The sequence below is a fragment of the Pteropus medius genome, unplaced genomic scaffold (genome assembly GCF_902729225.1).
Source record: "Pteropus medius unplaced genomic scaffold, Ma_sr-lr_union100, whole genome shotgun sequence".
Classification (NCBI taxonomy): domain Eukaryota; kingdom Metazoa; phylum Chordata; class Mammalia; order Chiroptera; family Pteropodidae; genus Pteropus; species Pteropus medius.
The window spans coordinates 1,055,742-1,073,601 of NW_024342466.1; the positions used below are offsets into that span (position 1 = coordinate 1,055,742).

The 17,860-nt window shown below is 57.7% G+C and overlaps 1 protein-coding gene across 5 annotated transcripts in view; it reads left to right on the plus strand.

Moving 5' to 3' along the window:
• Positions 1–17,860, plus strand: part of LOC120600665 (arf-GAP with GTPase, ANK repeat and PH domain-containing protein 1-like) — a 137,153-nt gene that overhangs the window by 31,069 nt on the left and 88,224 nt on the right. The window contains exon 2 of one of the 5 annotated variants that reach the window (XM_039860146.1): positions 12,153–12,267. The exons of the other annotated variants lie outside the window; for them this stretch is intronic. Coding sequence (XP_039716080.1) covers positions 12,153–12,220 — 68 coding nt within the window. The 3' untranslated portion in view covers positions 12,221–12,267. Of the gene's footprint in view, positions 1–12,152; positions 12,268–17,860 lie in introns of those variants that run through there. 5 annotated transcript variants of the gene reach the window in all.

Here is a 17,860-nt window from a genome sequence, read left to right on the forward strand (position 1 = left end):
GTGCTGCTCCCTCCTGGAGCTGCTGAGTGGCCGCCGTGACCCTCGGCGGCAGCCATGAGCTGCCTGGTCTCTCTGCGACCCGTCGCCTCTTCTGTAAGTCGGCAAACACGGGCCTCGGCCTCCTCGGTTCGATGGTGTCGTCGGTGCTTCGGACCAGCCATGGCGATGTTTGAAGGGGGGAAAGGGAGACCTGTACTGCAGCCGACACGCGGGAGGCAAAGAGGGGGTGCGGTGCCAGTGAGAGAGAGTGAGGGGCGGCAGACAGGCCGCGAGCAGGTTCGTGGGCACGAGGGGTGAGTGGACTTGCAGCCGATGCTGGATGTCTCTGTTTTAAACAGAATTATTTTTCAGTCTGGTCCCAGTCCGTTAAAAATCAGAAATGGTCAAGTTCATTAAAAGCCGCAGTCAGCCGCGTTTTGATGAAAGAGGTCTTGATTTTCTTCTTTTTAGAATTAATGAAGATTCAAATGTTTGTGGCAGGCAGGAAGTCAAGCGGATTTTAATAGGAAATTATGTAAGAAAGCTTAATGACCAGTGTCTCTGGCGCGGGCCCGCTCAGAGCCCTCTCCGGGAAACGTGTGCATCCGCCGCTCATTAGTTCGTGGCGTTCACGTCACCAGTGCATAGGAGCCTGTCGGATAATTAGGAACTGGGTGGCATTTTGTGCTAAGGATCAAAACACAGTTTTCGCTTGGAATGTCGAGCGAAATTACTTTCTGGCGGAGGTTAAACGCGTGGCAAGCTTCCGACTCCCGGTTTTGAAACCATCACCTGGGCTTTATGATGCTTTGTGGCCTTTGTTGTTTGGTCTTTTGCTCTAATGAACAGGAACACTCAAAGTGGCACTGGGAGGGAGGCCAGCACGGGGTCGGCGTTGGGGTTTTCTCACGCGTGGGGAGTGTCGGCTCTGTCCGGCTGCCGCTTTCCCCTCGGCCACCCCCCGCCCCCATCCATCGGGCTGGTGGTTTTGTCTCCAGAACCCGTGTCAGCTTCAAGGCCATTGCCTTTTCTGGTGGATGCTTGAAACATAATGTAATTGGACGCTTATTTACGCACACACTTGTGCTTACGTCATCTTGGTTTGCTCGCGCGTGCCCACTGTCGATGGTTCCCTTAAACCCCGGGTGCCCTGTGCCTCAGTTTCCTCCTCCAGTAACACAGGGAGGGAGGATGGTGGTGCCTCCTCGGAGCAGCTTGGGAAATTCAAGTACAATATCTGTGCCCCTGCTCGCGGCAGCCCCCTGCACAGAAAAATGGCCGGCGGCGTTGGCCGTCTAATCTCATTTGTAAATCGATGCCGCATTTTGTTTTACCCTCATCTGCCTTGTTCTGGGTTCCTTGGATGAGCTGCCAGTTGGAGCATTAACCTTTTCTCCAAAATAGTACAGAGAAACCCAGGCAAGTGACAGCGGGAAGCAGATGCCAGGCTCGAGGGAGCAACCCACGGACGCTTTTCCCTGCCCGATCGCCCATCCTCCTCCACGAGGATCCGGGCTGCGTGCGTGCAGGTGGCGAAGGACCCGCCTCCCAGGTGAATGCACTTCCGCCCCGGCGTGCGGCTTTCTGGAGTCGAGGCCACGCTGCCTCTGCTGGCCGCTGTGCCCCGATTTCTGGCCTTCGCAGGAGTCAGCGCGTGCAGGAGGGGGCTCGGCGGGTCCGTCAGCGCTGCCCCCGCTTCATCTGCGGCAGGCTTGTCACCGCGCGCACTTCCAGGTAGAGCTGACTTCAGGAAAAGGCAGGACTGTGATGAGCAAGTTTATTGAAGAGGGTGTGGAGGTCGCGGGCGCCGACCCCGCTCTGTCAGGGACTCCTAAACGCAATTAGAAGTCAGCCGTCCCTGCGCCTGCGGAGGCTCGGGAGGAATTGATCTCGGGACAGCGTTTTGGGTTTAAATGCCACATGAAATGGCTGTCTCTCCTCTTGATCCTCCCCTCTTTCTGTTCCTCGCGGCGGGTGGCAAGGCGCGGTGTCGTGGCAGAAGGTTTGCTCAAAGGCCCCGGGGGCCGGGGCTGGGCCGGGCCAGGCATCCCCTGGCGAGGCCTCGGCCCGGAGCTCGAGCCCTTTCATGCTCTTTGCCGTTCGAGCCTCGCACTTTCATTTCTGCAGAAAAGGCTTTCCGCTGCCTTGAACAAAACTTGTATTTTCATGCCTAATAAGTGAGTGTGCGTGACAGACACACAATGAGCTCGGAGAGTCGAACGTGGAGGCAGGTTCGGCGGGGGGACGCTGCCCACGCCTGTCTGCGCATCCGGCAGGCAGCAGCTTTCCAGAACCTTCCCCCGAGTAGGGGCTGGGTTTGGAGCCCAGGGCCCGGGCTTGTTGGAACTCTCGGTCTGACCCCAGAGGCCTTGCTGGCGTGTCCTGCAGGACCGTGCCTTTGCTTCGTCTCTGTTACGAGCGTGTCCCTGAATGAGCCCTAAGTTGCTGTGTCGCATTGCATGTCCCCTTGCTGGTGACCCTTTTCCCCCAAGGAGAATGAATAACCCCCATTTCCTTAGCGGAAGTCCTAGTTATCTTTCAAGGACAGATCAGACATGTAATTTTCCATGAGCATGACCCCCATTGGCCCCCTGGGGAGAGGGGGCGTCTGCCTTTCCTGTGACCCTGCCTCGTTTCCTTACAGCCCAGCTACGTGGTGCTCGCTGTGTGTGCATGCACTTGTGTGCACACGAGAGTGAGCGTGTACACAGCGGGTGTGTGAGTGCACAGGCGTGCACGTGGGAACGTGTGCGCGCGTGAGTGTGTCTGAGTGTGCACACACGGGCGCATGCGTGTGTGTGCGGACACGTCCCTCAGACACTGGCGCTGTGCCTGGTTCCCCTTGGCCCCCGCACTGTGCACTTTGGTGCTTGTTAACGTGCGGCGCTGAGCACGTGTTTGTGCTGAATCGAGCTCCACCTGCGGTGAGAGCGTTCACACTTAAGTGTCCTCACTCCCCGTGGCTTGGTCCTCCTTGTTTAGCTGTGTCTCCCTCCCAGCGTGACAGACTCATAGCTCCCAGCGTCTCGGAGGGTGAGTGGCACTGGAACCTGACTCGGTTATTCACTCTCGTGCAGCAGGTTGAGTGGCTCCCGTGTGCCGGACCCCTGCCAGGCGGTGGGGGGTCAACAGTGAACAAAACAGGCACAGGCTCAGCCTCCTGGAGCCAGTGCGTGTGGGTAGGTGGAGGACACAGACTGACAGGATTCAGTGAAACACATGAAAGATGTGAGCCACTAAAAGGCGACATGGAAGGCATGTAGCAGGGAAGGGTGTGAATGTTTGTGCGGGGTCGGGGCTGAAGGCAGAGGGGCATCACGGAAGGCAAGGCTGGCAGGGGCACCTGACCACACACCTGGAGGGAGGGAGCGTGGACGGATGAAGGTGTCTGGACTGGGTAGTGGGAGCTTCTGGGCAGAGCCCTGAGCAGGGAGGGGCCTCGAGGTCTTCAGGTGCCGAGGGAGCTGGAGGGGAGAGGGCCGACGACCGAGCTCAGAGAGGCCGTGCGGCCAGAGGCCCCACGTGGGCTGAGTATGGAGCGGCAGAAGGTGGCACCGTGGTTGCCGCCCAGCTCGGACGTGCCGCTGTGCTCCCCGTGCCTGCCGTGTGTGAAACAGGAGAGCTGTGAGGAGCGGGCCGCTCTCCACGCGAGAACTGCCACTTCGATGCTGATCGTCATCACCAATGTTACTATTGCTGAACCCGTGGGAGCTTTCAAGTTCAAAAACTCTGAGTCCAGTCTAGTAATTATCCCAGCAGTTGAGATGCCATGGGCTGCGTGCGGGTCATGAGTGTTTTAAGGCCAGAGTTGCTGAGTGAGCTCTGAGGGGTCATTGCTGAAAATCACTAGTATTTTGTGGTTTTTCTTTTGCTTTCCTTTTTTTTTTTTTTTTTCCTGCATGGCATTACGTCAGCCCCATTAAAAAATTTGCACCTCTGTCACCAGAAAAACTGGCATGTTTTCCCCTAAATAGCAGGCCCAAAAGACCTTTCTCATATTTCATACCAGCCATACCCAGTGGCTTCCGGTTAGCTCTTAATTCATGTTTTCCTGTGGTCACTAACACACCCGACATAGTCATAATTGTTGCACATTCGAGATGGAAGCTAAATCTCAGCTTATGCCCTGTTCCCTGGGGATAAATTCAGAGAACAGCTAAAAAGCCGAATCTGTATTGTACTGCTGAAAAGAAAATAGGGTTATAGGCTTACTCGGTGCCTTTTGAGTGTTTGTGGTTGTACAGATCGGTTTTTGGCTGAAGCACATCGTGCCTTATTTTCATGGGATGAGAATCACTCCATCCCAGAATGCAGTGGGTTATGCTTGCACTGCCTGAGGAAGTGCGGGTCTCTCTCCCAGGCTCTGGAGGCCGAGCCCCAGCTGTTGGGTGTGTGTGTGAGCGTGTGGACATGGCACACCTCTGCACAGAGGGTGTGCGGGGGGTGGGGGCGTCGCTCCTAAGCCCAGGGGCCCCGTTCTCTGGACGTTCTCTCTGCACAGGGTTCCACAGGCCGTACCGTCGCCTCGTGGATGGAGTGCGTGGAACAGATTGTCGCCTGGCGGTGCCTAACACGGCAGGAGCCTCTTGGTCCAGACGGAGCCATTTCAGGCTCAGTCCCCTGGTCCGTCCCCTTTCCTACCGTCTCATCGGACGGTTGTCTCCTCTGGACACCCTTTCCTTGGCACGGTCATTTTTGGAGTGTGTATCCCAGAGCAGGACGGAACACCCGATGGGGTAGAATCGGGGTACTGTAAGGAAAACAGACAGGACGTGCGTTTTTCGAGCTTCCTGTTATTACTTTATTCTAGCATTTGAAACCAGTTTTTCCTGGTGAGAGGCAGAAAGGAAAAGTTCGTCTTGGATCTGTAGCATCGACGAGTTTTCAAACCGTTTATTGTTCACGGCAAAGCAGCAGCCGCATTCTCGCGCGCCGTAAACGTCCAGATACTGTCAGGTCACACCGCGCGGCCAACCAGCGCCCCACCCGCCTTTTCCGCGCTGAAGCTCGTGGTCTCCGTGGCCCAGAAGACCCCACGAGGCATTGGGCAGTTGGCGTGCAGACGGCCAGCTGCACCTGACGACCTGCTCTTTGTGTAATTTCTCCTAGGAAGATGGGTGAGGAATGTGCCCTCCTGTGGCCGAAGCCTGCGGATTCCCTCGGCCTAAGACCCGGCATGGAGAGCGTGGAGCGGGGACAGTGCCTGGGGATCTAGGCCGCGCCTTGCAGCCGGCCTCCCGGGGCTTTTTCTCGTTTGACCTCACACTCGCTCTTGAGCTGTGGGGGTGGGTGACAGATCGCGGCCCTGCCCAGGGCTGCCTGGGGAGGGGCAGGACGCCGGTCTCCGGCCCCCCGTATTTGGTCCACTTCAGGGTGTTGCGCCGCCTCTTGTCGAGTGGGTATTTTTCCGGTCGCACGCGGGTTTGTGAGTTTTCCCGCCGGCCCCCTCCCCCTGTTCCGTTACCGGGCGGGAAGGAGAGACTAAGGTGTGAGCTGTGTCTGTCGCTGCAGCGGCCCCAGAGGTGCCGAGCTGCGGGGCACAGGGGAGGGAAATCCGCCCTCATCCTCGACTCTCCTTCCGCGAGTCGATCGTTCCAGAGAAGAGCGTCTGAGACGGACGAGGCCACCGTGATAGCCGTGCGGCCGCTCTGGCGAGTCCCGGTCCCAGCTGCCCGTGTAGGGGTGTGAGACGGTGGGCGTGAGCGAAAAGGAAGGGCAAACGGGGACACGCAGATTTCTTTCCCACGGGGCTTTTGGGCCTAGGACATTAGGGCTTTCAGTCCAGGGCCAGGAAGCACCCAGTGCTTGTCCCTGGGATCCACCTTGGCCCCCCCGGGTCGCTGTTCAGGGTGACAGGGCTGTGGACCGTCAGTCCCGCCTCCTCCCCCAGGGTCCTCAGGAGCGGGGAGTGGGCAGGGGACAAATGGAAGCAAGTGGGGACACGTCCTTTCTCATCGGCCTCCCTCTCCATCATTTGCTCTGTTTTCGTTGAGGAGAGAATTCTTTTATTTAAGGATGTTTTTCAAGGACCCAGAAAGTCTCTGCTTACTCTCTGGAAGTACACTGTCTTCGGAGGGGGAGAACACCTCTACAGCAGCGGTCCCCAGCCTTTGTGGCACCGGGGACTGGGGCTTCTATGAGAATCTAAGGCCTGAGGATCTGAGGCGGAGCTGAGGTGGTGATGCTGGCGCTGGGGAGCGGATGCAGATACAGACGAAGCTTCCCTCCCTGGCCCGCCGCTTACCTGCTGTGCGGCCCAGCTCCTAACAGGGCCACGGACCGGTACCGGTCCACGGCCCCGGGGGGTTGGGGACTCCTGCCCTATCAGACCTTCTTACAGGGTCTGAGAGATGAGACGGTGAGCAGACCTTTGATGGATTAAAATGGCACGAAGAGAGACCATCGTGAAGGGAGGAAGTACAGGCGGACACAGTTGTCTGTAGACAGCATGTTTGTCCCCGGCCTGCCCCGGGCTGGGGCAGCATAAAGAGTGAGGAGGATGCAGTTCTGGACTGGAACGTGAACTTCATGGAGAAATAGTTGACTTCTGGCCTTTCGGGGGCATAGACTCCAAAAGGGGCAGATTTGGAGGGAGGTTCACGGCCATTTTTCACCCTGCGCGTTCTTGTGGTCGTTCAGTTGCTTGAGCAAAGTCTAGATGGACACAGACTTACAGATAATTTATTTAAGAAAAAAAATAAAAGTAATACTTACTCATGGTTAAAAAGAGTGTAAATACCGAAGTCATTGTAGTTAATGTCCTTTGGAATATTCCAGAAGTTTTCTATTCACATAGGCGTGTGTCTCTCGCCCGAAAGCACTAAAGCACAGCTGTTCTGTTCGGCGGTCACGGCTGGACAGGGCGCTGCGTCAGGACACTGCACACTTACCCCAGACGGGGATGAGCGTGACGAAGGTGTCCCGGTGACGGGTGGCGACGTGAAGGCCAGCACGGCCCCCCCAGCCCTTCCTAGCCAGCCAAAGGTTGTGGTTCCTCATAGCCTCTTTCTCTGGATTCACGCCTCCCCTCAGCTTCTCAGAACTGCTGGCAGTCCTCCCTGGGTTTCCGGTTCATTATTCCTTCCTCTCACTTACAGTTTTGCCATGTGACACGTGTGGCCTTGAAGTGGCTCGCTCAGTTCTGCCCGTTTTCGTGAACTCCACGTAACTGTAGTTTGTCCGGGCTGGCTCTGCGACTTGCCGTTTTGGCTAAGCACCCTCTCTGTCCCTACGTCTGTCCCGTGTCGTGACGACACCCGTAGCTTCCGCCCCTTCGCTCGCACGGCCGCATGGCACTCCACCTTACGAGTCGCGCGCAGTGTGACCACCGTGCTTTTCAGTGCCTGTCATTTTTTTTTCCTGCTGACCCTGGAGTTAATCTGACGCTGTGAATGGACAGGGGCCGGGCCGGCGTGGCCGCTCTGGCCCAGGAGTGGCGTTGCCATTCTCCGTAGAAGCAGAGCTTTTGCCGTTCAGGCCTGAACCATCTGCAGCCCCGAATCTCTCACTTTCACGTGTCACAGCCGGCTGTCTGGCCGGACCCGGGGAGCAAAGTGCAATTTGAACCGTGGGTCCCCCCGGGCCAGCTGTCAGAGAGCCTGAGGTCCGGTGTTGGAAGCCAGAGGTCAAGGATCCATCCTGAGCACAAGGCTGGGGCCGGGGCCGGGTCGTGGCCTTGGCCTTCGGGGAGGCCTTCTCTGTGTGGCCACGCGGGCGGGGAAGTGCGTCCTTAGGCGAGGAGGAAGCAATCGAGGGAGCGTGTTTCCCGCCGGGTCTGGGCAGCCGCCCGTCGGGTGGAAGGGCCTGTCAGCTCCCAGCCTCCGTCACCGAGAAGTAGAATCTCCTTCTCTTCCTGCTAATGAATACCTGGTCACTGCAAGAAGGAAATACTGGGGAAACCCCAAATCCGTGAATCCTCTTCACCCACCTGATGTTAATACATGAGTGAGAGGTGTCCATTCAGGCTTTTAAAAATGCTTATAAAAACTATGTAGATGTTACACATAACATGGCCTTAAAAAATGGATGTCTTTGGAACCAGAAAAGCAGTTTGCCGTGTTCGCCGTATCTGCTGTGGACATATAAAGTATGTGTGTGGTTTTTACTGCAAGGCATCGTGGCGCGTCTGCACCGAACACTGCCACGTGCATCTCCTGAAAAATGAGGTTCTCCTCCGTAACCACTGACTGGGCCGTTAATCCAGTACCGCTCTCTGTTGTGCAGGCCCCATTTACAACCGCCGGTTGTCTCAGTAATGGCGGAAGTGGCTTTTTAAAAGTTCCATAGTTTTACTTTCCCCCCATCAGCAGAATGGGGGGACCGAAGTGCAGCTGGGACTTTGTCCTTCGTTTTTGGGATGTGGGGAGGTTCTGACGGAGCGCTCCCTGTTCGCCTGCTGGCCGAAGCCTGGCTTTCCTTCAGGACCTGGTGGGCATGTTGAGGCACCGTCACTCCCTGGGCTGTTGGCCTTTCCCTAGGACTGTGGGGAGTAGCCCGTGGCAGCTCTTTGGGGCGGGCTGGTCCCTGAAGAGGAGGGACAGTATTCACTATCCCCGAAGGGGCTGTGTCCCCAGCAGGTTCCAAGGGGGAGGTGACTGAGCAGGGGCAGCCATGCGCTGAAGCATCACTAAGAAACACAGGCATACTCCGAGATATCGGGGGTCTCATTCCAGACCACCGCAGTCGAGCGAGTCACACAATAAAAGTTGTGTTTACACTCTACTGTAGTCTATTAAGTGTGCAATAGCATCGTGTCTAAAAATATAACGTACACGCCTTAATTAAAAATACTTTATTGCTAAAAGATGCTGACCATCATCTGAGACTGTTGGGAAAAATGGCACGGATAGACTTGCCCGATGCAAGATTGCCACCAGCCATCAGTTTGTTTAAAAACGCAGGGTCAGTGGACCTCAGGAAGAGGAGGCGTGCCTGTGCCTCCGTTACAAAGTAGCCGTTCCATGGGATGCAGGGTCTCTACTCCATTGTTACTAAGTTTCCACTCCTGCGGGGAGCATGCTCGGTGGGAGATTGTTAAATCTGAGTCTGGCATTTTGGCTGATTGGCTGACGTTCCTTGTCACTGTGTATGGGAAGAATTACTGGCTTTGCATCTTAACCAGGATTCCCGTGAAGGGCCTGTCAGGTCGCCCAGGTGAGCAGTTGGAGGAAGGCTGGTGGGCTGAGCTTCGGGGCAGGGGCTGTGGCTCCCTGGGGGTGTTTCCAGGGTCTTACCCTGGCCTGGAGCTGTGCCCTGCTGTCTGACGGGTGAAGGCTGGAGCATGTCTGTCCCTTTGGGGATGTTCGTGCCTCCTGGAACTCTGCCCTGCAGGCTGGGAGGAAGCCAGACCCTTCAGCAGGAAGCCTCTCCCGGGCTGACCTGGCCTAGTCGCCCTCACCCTGATTGAACCTCTCCCTCCTGCAGAGAGCTCCACCACAGGAGGACCTGAGGCTTTGCCTGGAAAGGTCACTTATTGATGCTTTGGAAACAAAGTACATCTATGGACTACCAGCCATCACCAGAGGGAGAGGGGCCCAGAATGAACTGCCCTGGAGGGAGGCAAGGCCAGCCTGCGCTGGATAGGCTTAGGTGTGAGCCCCCGCGGGCACACTCCCGCCACACCTCCCACAGAGTCCCTCACTCCCCTGGGCCACGGCTTCCTCCTGGGTGGGGACAATTTGATTTGACATTTTGTTTCCAAATAGATTGAGCAAGAGAAGATAGCGACTCTGTTTTCCGCACCTTTTCCAGAAGTTTCTCACGAGGGGAGAGGGAGGACTCCCCACGAGGAGTCATCCGCCAGCCCTGCCTGTGATGGCAGGGAGTGTTTTCTGGCTCCTTCAGTTTCTGGAACAACTGCAGTTAATTTACTTTCCGGCCCGACACCCCTGGCTGAATAGTGTCAGACGTGACTGGAGCCCAGGGCGCCTGTTGTGGGCCCCGGTCTTGTGCATTTGCTGGAACCCCAGCAGGAGCCACGGGGTGCAGACGAGACCCGCTGAGCCCTCCTCGTCAGTGTGCTTTGGGGTGTCCAGTGGCAGCGTGCACCCTCTGAAATGTAGACTCATGAGGGAACTCACAGGACGCATGCAAGATGACATTCCTCCAAGGGCTTGGCACTGTTTTTCCCTGCTGCCCCAGATGTGACAGTTCATGTGTCTGCTGCCCATGCCCGTGACACTCCTGTGGCTCACATTAGGCTGGAGTTGGTCCTGCGCCGTTCCTCGTGTGCTCACTGTCCTGTCACCTCCCTCTCTCATCTGAGTGCACAATGACCTGGGTGTGTGTGTGTGTGACTTTTAATGAGGCTAGCCTTGAATATGCTCAAGTGCTTAACAGACGTTTAACTTGCGAATGGCCATCTCTCACGCTACTTTCGACATGAGGACGTCAGAGCCAAAATGATTTGAACCGACAGCATAGTCGTCACCAAGCCCTTTGGACCTAGGCGGGTCGTGGGGATCAGTCCCGGGGGTGTCCCCGTCGTTGAGGGCAGAGTCAGACTTCCTCTCACAGACTGGGCTCCAAACCGCCCCTGGTGGTAACGGGGTGAGGGAGGGGACGGGGAGAGTAGTCGCCTTCCCGGAGGACCGATCGCGCAGATGTGGCGGTCATTTACTGGTTCCAGGAACTGGATGGAAGCGGGCGGCAGAAACCTCCAGCCCAGGGGGCCGAGCAGTGGCCCGGCGGGCAGGCAGGCCTCGCAGACCGAACGAAGCCAGCAGAGCGGGCGCTGCATTCGCTCATGTGAAACTTCGGGGCGGGGAGCCCGGGGGGCTTCTTGCTGCCCAGCTGTGCCAACGGGGCCCGAGCTCCTGGGGACCGGCCTTCCCGTCTGCATGGGTGTGCGCCCAGGCTCTACGATGTAGGCTTTGCGGGGCAAGGGTGCTCTTTGCGGGTAGAAATAGGGTTCTCCCCACCGTTGGCGTGGCTGGAAATAGGCTTTGTTCATTGGAAGTTGGTTCTCAAAGCGTGAGGCTGACACGTGGAGTCCGCTACCCGCCCAGCCCCGTGTAGTACTAGCGATGTAACCCAGATGTGTGCAGGTCTGTCTCCCACCGGGTGAGGAGGGACAGTGTGTGCTTAGCTGGGTGGAGGGTGGGGCCCGCTGGATCCCCACCCCACCCCATTGTCCATGCCTCAGAAAAACGAAAGCTCCTTGTCACAGGAGGCCCTTCAGGCCCTCCCAGGATGTTCACTGTCAAACTTGAATTTCCAGTTGATTAAACTGTGAAACGTGTCTTCCTCTCAGAGTGTTGACTTAGGGAACCTTGGTCTCCGGTTTCAGAGCTGCTTTGTTTCCTCCTGGAGGGACTAGTCACATCACCTGCTTCTCAAAGGTCTCGTGTTCCGTGGATAGAAGTTTTAATTTAGTTTTTGGTTTAGTTTTTAAATCTTGGCTTGAGTCAAGCAGTACTCTAAGGGCGTGAACTGTCATTCACGTATAAGATACATGGTTTATTCTCTGTGTAGTAGAATTAGACTTTTTCTCCCCGTCCCCGCCCTCACCCCGTTGCCACCAGGGGCGGTTTGGAGCCCAGTCTGTGAGAGGAAGTCTGACTCTGCCCTCAACGACGACGGGGACACCCCCGGGACTGATCCCCACGACCCGCCTAGGTCCAAAGGGCTTGGTGACAACAGTTCTGTCGGTTCAAATCATTTTGGCTCTGACGTCCTTCTCACGTCAAAAATAGCGTAAGTGTGTGAGAATGCCGTCAGTGAAACACACCTCGATCCAACCGCACAACCCGAGTGTGAGCATTTTGCGTTCGAAGGGAAGGGGCGCTTGTTGCAGGGCTGGGAGCTTCCGGGGGGAGCACGCGTCGATGCTGCCCGTCTGAGCGCTGGCTGGGAGCCTTCGTCGGAGGCTTTAGAGGGAATTTGAGACGGTCTCTTGCAGCTGCGGAAGACGAAGAGGGGCATAGTAGATGGTGTCAGGCTCTAACGCACGGTCAGAGTTAGTCAGACTCAGTGACTGTTTCCTGCAGCCGTGAGACGCTGGGCTGCTGGGCTGTAGCCAGGTGTGTCGCCCCCTGCAGCTCTCCCTGCTGCTGTACTTCCGGAGATGACGTGTGTGCGTGTGTGTGTGTGTGTGTGTGTGTGTGTGTGTGTGTCAGCGTCGCCCCAGTGCCCCACCAGGGGGCCGGCCCTGACCTCCGCCCTTGTCCCTGCAGGGCACTCTTTGGCCCTGGATGCTGTTTTTGATGAGCAAACTGGACTCTGGCTCCACTGTCTGGCGTGACGGTGCTTAAGGCCCGGGACCGCCTCTTATGCCGAAGCACCGAGCATCAGCTGGCATCTGCTGAGTCCTTGGGACTTTAGAATGTGAAGGTAGAGTTTCTGTTGCAGGGAGGTTGGGGGGCAAGCAGGGCTCACAAGGAGACCCCGACCTGGAGGACAGGGTGGGCACAGATGGCAGAGCAAACCCCAGGCTCGCTGTGTCAACCACTCAAGCCTCATGGGATTCCTTTTATACCATGCATTCTTCATCGGGGCGAAAAGCGGTTTTGGGGAGGTGGAAAAAATCCTCGATGTTAACAAAATCCTAGGTTTTGCCAAAAAAACCCACAGGATGTAAACAGGTATTCAGTGTTCCTGTGCTATTAAAATTTTATGGGGTAGAAGGATCAGGACAAAAAATTCTGAAAAGGCTTTTCAGGACAGGCAATAATGCAGAATGGCTTGAGAAACGCTGCTTTATACCCCGTGAGAGTCTCGTCTCCAGGCCCTTGTTTGTGGGGTCTCCCCCTCACCGCCTCTGTCCACCCCCCACCCCCAGCGTCTCGGCCGGACCCTCCTCGCTCCTCAGGATCAGCCTTCGCCTTCCGTAGGATTGATGTGTGCCCTGGGCTGCAGTGGTCTGTGTGATGGAGGGGATTGGAGGGCCGGAAGTCAGAGACAGGGAACAGTTGTCACCAGAGCTGGCCAGACCCGTCTGTGCTGTCCCCTAGCAACTCAGTTGATTTGATGCCCTAGTATGTGGATATCACTTAACCCCAGCCAAGCAACCCGCTGCCACCCCTCCCCTGCCTGCCAGTGGGGGTCACGCTGCTGCTTTAGGGCCTGTATTATCCTGCAGGGAGAAAAAAGGTGGCTTAAAAATCTTTTTCAGGGGCAGAGGGGACAAGAGAAGTGGAGGGTGCAGAGCGGAAGTAGCTGGTTTCAAATCGGCCAGGTTGAGCTCCCGCGGTTCCTGGCATCCTGTCAGGAGGAGTTATGGTTCCAGAACCTCGCCTGGGAGGCAGGCCTGGGGGCCGTCCGAGCCCGCTCCGGCTCCCGTCCAGGACTCGGGTTGTAGCAGCTGATGGTGATGACGAGGCGGGAGCTTCGGGTGGGCTCTGGGGGTGGGGGGTGATGGTGATGGCTCGTCTTTCTCCTTGCGTCCAGCGAGTGTGGGCCAGAGCAGGCGCGGCTGGGCCGAGACCTCACCGTGCGTCCCCCTTGCCCGCTTCACTGCTGTGGTCTCGTCTTTGGCAATAAAAAGATTTTACTGAGACGCTGCTGTGAATCTTGGAGGAGATTAGAGACGGTGGAGGCGGCGTGAGGAAGCAGGCCCCCTGCGGTGCTCGACTCCGGTCCAGTGGGCCTCCGTGTTCGGCGTGAAGCCGTGGGAGGCGAGCCGCCCCAGGAGAGGACACTTCGCCACAGATACCCGGGAGCCCTTGACCGTTTAGCGGGAAACATGTTTTTAGGCTGGGGCCGTAGACGCCACCGAGGAGAGAGGCTTTCACCTCTCCAACGAGGGCAGGAAAGTGACGGCAGCTGTGGATTTGGGGTCAGAACCCATGTCATCAGCCCCGGGGAGGTGGCTTTGCCATTTCGTACCTGCTGCTAAAGTTACACACACTCCCTCGTGGTTCGCGAAGCCTTTAAGACGTCTTCCAGCAGATCTTTGCCGACCTCGTGTTTTTTCCCTTCCGTCACCCGGCGGTAGTATGCGGCTTATGGCAACTGATCAAACACTTCGCCAAACTCGTAGCTCGGGATCGAGCGTGGGCTCCCTCTGAGCCTGCCGGTCCTGGTTATGTGAGTGACGTCGGCTTCGTTGCTCGGAGTACCTATCAGAAAATAAGAGAAACAAGTCGCGTTCTTCCAGTGTTTTCTATCAGCCACCCTTGGAAAACTAAACGGACGAGCGACGCCACAAGGCACGTGAGGCCCGGTTTTCAGGGTGGCACAGGGGAGCCACGCCGTCTGTTCACTCACACCGTAGGGCGCCCTCGGCGAGCACCTCTGATCGAAGGGCGCGGCCTTCCGTGTCCCTCGGCCTGCCTTAGTATGATTTACGTGTCCCACCCTCCCTCCGTCCCGCCCCACACCAGCCGCCTTCGCTAAGCATGTCTGCTGTGCCCAGGATTCAGCACGTGCTTGTGGGAATCTGTGAAGTGCATCTTCGTGTTCGACTTGGAAAGGAGATCTCTTTCTCCGGGGAAATGCTCGCGTCCCCAACCCCATGCCCCACTGCCGACCTCAGCTCGTGCGTGGGGCGCCTTCACAGAGAGAAGGGCCAACCCCACGTTTCCTTTTAGGTGTAGAGAGGGTCACCTTTGCTCTTGCCTTGGGCAGTAGATCCGGGAGATGACGGGGGTGGGACCCTCTGCCCAGAAGACACAGGCAGCGTTGCCACACCCCAGCCCTTTGGTGTCGCCAAAACGGGGGCAGCTGCCACCTTTAGCGGCGAGCGAGCCCTCAGCCTGCGGGGAGGTCTGGGAGCCGCGAGGGCGGTGTGCCCGCTTCTCCTGGGTATTTCACCCGCTTTTAAAAAGATGCAGGAAGTTCGCACAGGTCCTTGAAGACGTCTGTGTGGAGTTAGGGTAAGAACGGTTTAACCCCTCGTCCGAGTGGCCGTTAGGCCCGCCCTCTGGCCACGTTCACTGGCTCAGTCCCCTTAGGGCCACTTTCAGTTCTGCATGTTGCTGGTACCGAGACGTGCCGTTACTGCAGGGAGGGGACAGGGGCAGGCGCCAGGAAATTCTGTCGGGACAGCTTCATACCTGGAGACAGTTCGGGAAACCAGGTTGGAGCGCTTCCGCGGTGTGCTCATGAGACGGCTGGGACTTCGAGTGTTTAATGCTGGCTCTCGTCGGAGGCCTCAAGGCCCACTGAGTGGCTCGGTCGAGTGGAACCATTAGCTGTTTGGATGCGGTGCTGAAGCCCGGGGGATGGGCTTTCCGGAAAGTACGGACTTCCTGTCATCACTCCTTCGTCCATTTAGTCATCCGCTCACCAGAAGTGTCGCAGGAGCTGCCCCCATTCACCACGTGCGGGTGGGAGCAGCGCCTCTACCTGCGGAGGTGAGGGGCAGGTGCATGCACCTGCCGCAGGTCTGGAGGCAAGTGTGGCTGAGGTGGGCAGAGCTGCGGTGGGCGCACAGAGGCTCCGACTCTGAGAACAGAGGCAGAGGCGACAAGGAGGGGTTTGAGGTGGGGACGAGCCAGGGGAGAGTGGCGACTGCATCCAGGGCGTGGGGTTCCAGGAACCGAGCCTCGAGGCGGAGTACCTGAAGGTGAGTGTGATGGACCTCGTCTCCCACCTGAGCCAGGCTGCCGCTCTGAAGAGCAGCGGTGGCCTTGCTCTGAGCTCAGGCAGCGCAGAGGGGCAGTGCCCACCTTGGTCCTAACCTCCCCCGACAAAGGGTTTATGCGGGTGAGTGGCGCCCCCTCTGGGTAGTTTTTGATCTGCAGGTAGCGTTAATACTGGCTTACGTTGACGTCAGGTTTAGTTAACAAGCTTCGAGGACACTAGCACGTGGGAAGTGCTTAGTAAGTGGACGCCACTGCTACGGTACTTGTCATCACCCGTATTAAAGGGGCAGGTGGAGTCGGTGTGTCAGCACGTCTGCCTGCCGTGGTGGCTGACGTCTGGTGGCAGTGTGGTCTATGTGAAATGGAGCCTGGTCCCTAGAAACAATGGTGAACAGTTATACCCGGAGCCACAGCAGGACCACTGGGTGGGCGGTCACCTTCCAGCGCCGTGGATTTGGAGGGAGCAAAGGGCAGGACCGCTAGCAGGTGTGGGGGCGCTGCAGAGGGAGGCTCGCCATTCAGGGCGCCTGCAGGCACAGGTGACGTTCCTAAGTGGAGCCACCTGTGCATTCCATCTTGAAAATGGCTTAACCGAGGTTCACTTGATGCATGAAAGAACCTCAGCTTCGGGCTCGGGGAGCCACTCTCCATTCTGCCGCCACCCCATCTGCTGCGGCCCCGGCCCAAGTCAGGCCCGTGGGGCTGTTACTGGGCGGACAAAGGCTTTTCCCCACTGAGTCACCTCTGGTCAGAAGTTCAGGGAAACTTATTTGTAACTATCGTCAAGTCGCTGCCAGAGACCCGCAGAAGGACACCAGGGACAGATCTTCAGGAATAGGAAGGACCGAGGTGGGCTCTGGAGAGGAGGCAGCGGGAGCCTGTAAGCCAGCACGTTAATTTGCCAGGTAATTAGCGCTGATCTCGAGCATCTCGTTTTAATTGGCACGGGTCTGCCTGGTGGCATTTATGCTGAGGCAGAGAGCGTGGCCTGCCTAGCTGCTCCTCAGTGTTTGTTGGGGTTCTTATGTGGGCAGTTGGCATGCAGCAGGGGCTCTTGACTACAGCCCTGGGCCGGGGGCACAGGCATCGTCTCTGGGGTGCCCTGGGACCACTCAGAGCCAAGGAAAGAAAAGCAAGACCAAGCCCTTGACCAGAAGCCCCTCACTGCCCCTGGGCCTGCTGCTCCTGGTCTCTCAGACGATCAGGGAAGCACCAGCTGAAGGGAGAGAAGGGAAAGGGGTCCACTTACAGGCCTGTGCTCGGAGGCCCCAAGGGCCTCATGAAGGCCTTGGTGGCATTGGAGCTGTTTCTGAGTTTGCCGAACAGACTTTCTCTCTAGTCAATACATTGTAGTGACATCTGGGAGGGTTTTGCACGGTGGGAGCTGTTGCTTCCTTGGCCTCTGGAACCGGGGGACCCCTGGTGGGGTCAGATGGGACGGAGTGGTCCAGGGCCCCTGGCGCCCCCAGGCAGAGCTCCCGGGCTTGGTGGTTCTCTCTTCCAGGGAGATCCTGTACTTAGGAGTCTGGGTTAGTGAGGACAGCCCTTCAGGGAGCCGGAGGCTTGCCCGCTTCACCAAGCCACCCTTGCAGTCCCCATTCCTCTGTGACTCAGAGAGCCTGCTGTCCTCGGTGAGCCTAACCTCCTGCACGGTGGGTCTGCTCAGCCGAGAACCGGAGGTGGGTGGGGCCCCGAGGAATGGGCTCCCTGCTCAGCTGTGCCGCCGGCCTCCATCTGCTCCCTCTGAGTGAAGCAGCCCCCAGTTCAGTGCCTGAAGCCTGGCCACGTGTGCAGAGAGAGCCTGTGTGCTCAGAGGTGGCCTGTGTCTGGCAGGCGGGTGCCCATGTGCCGGGGTGGCACACTCTACAGGCACATCCAGGGTTGGCTGGGGCCGGAGGGCTCGCTGGGGCCAGAGGGCTGGCCACTGAGAGCGAGGGACGCCTGTGCAGCGTGTCCCCCGTCGGCCCAGGTCACGTTCAGCAGGAGGAGAAGGCCGTGTCCAGAGGCCAGGCTGCATGTGAGTGGTTCAGCGCTGTCTTTTTGTTGGACTGCTTGGACTAGATAGGAAGTTGACCCGAAGCGTGTGTGACCTTCTGCGTGGGTCTCGGCAGGCTGGCTCTGTGACTCACACGCACGTGAAGCCATGTGGCTCGGGAAGAGAGAGCTGGGGGTAACCGCCCTTGTCTGAGTATCGGAGAGTAGACGCTACTGGTAGGTGGCATGCCCTGTGTCTGAAACCGTGGCCACTGGCTGGTGCCACTGCACATTGAGACAGGACACTGGTTAGCTGATTGATTGAGTATGTAAACCAGTGTTTGGGCATCTACTCTGGGCCACATACCACGGAGGCCAGCCAC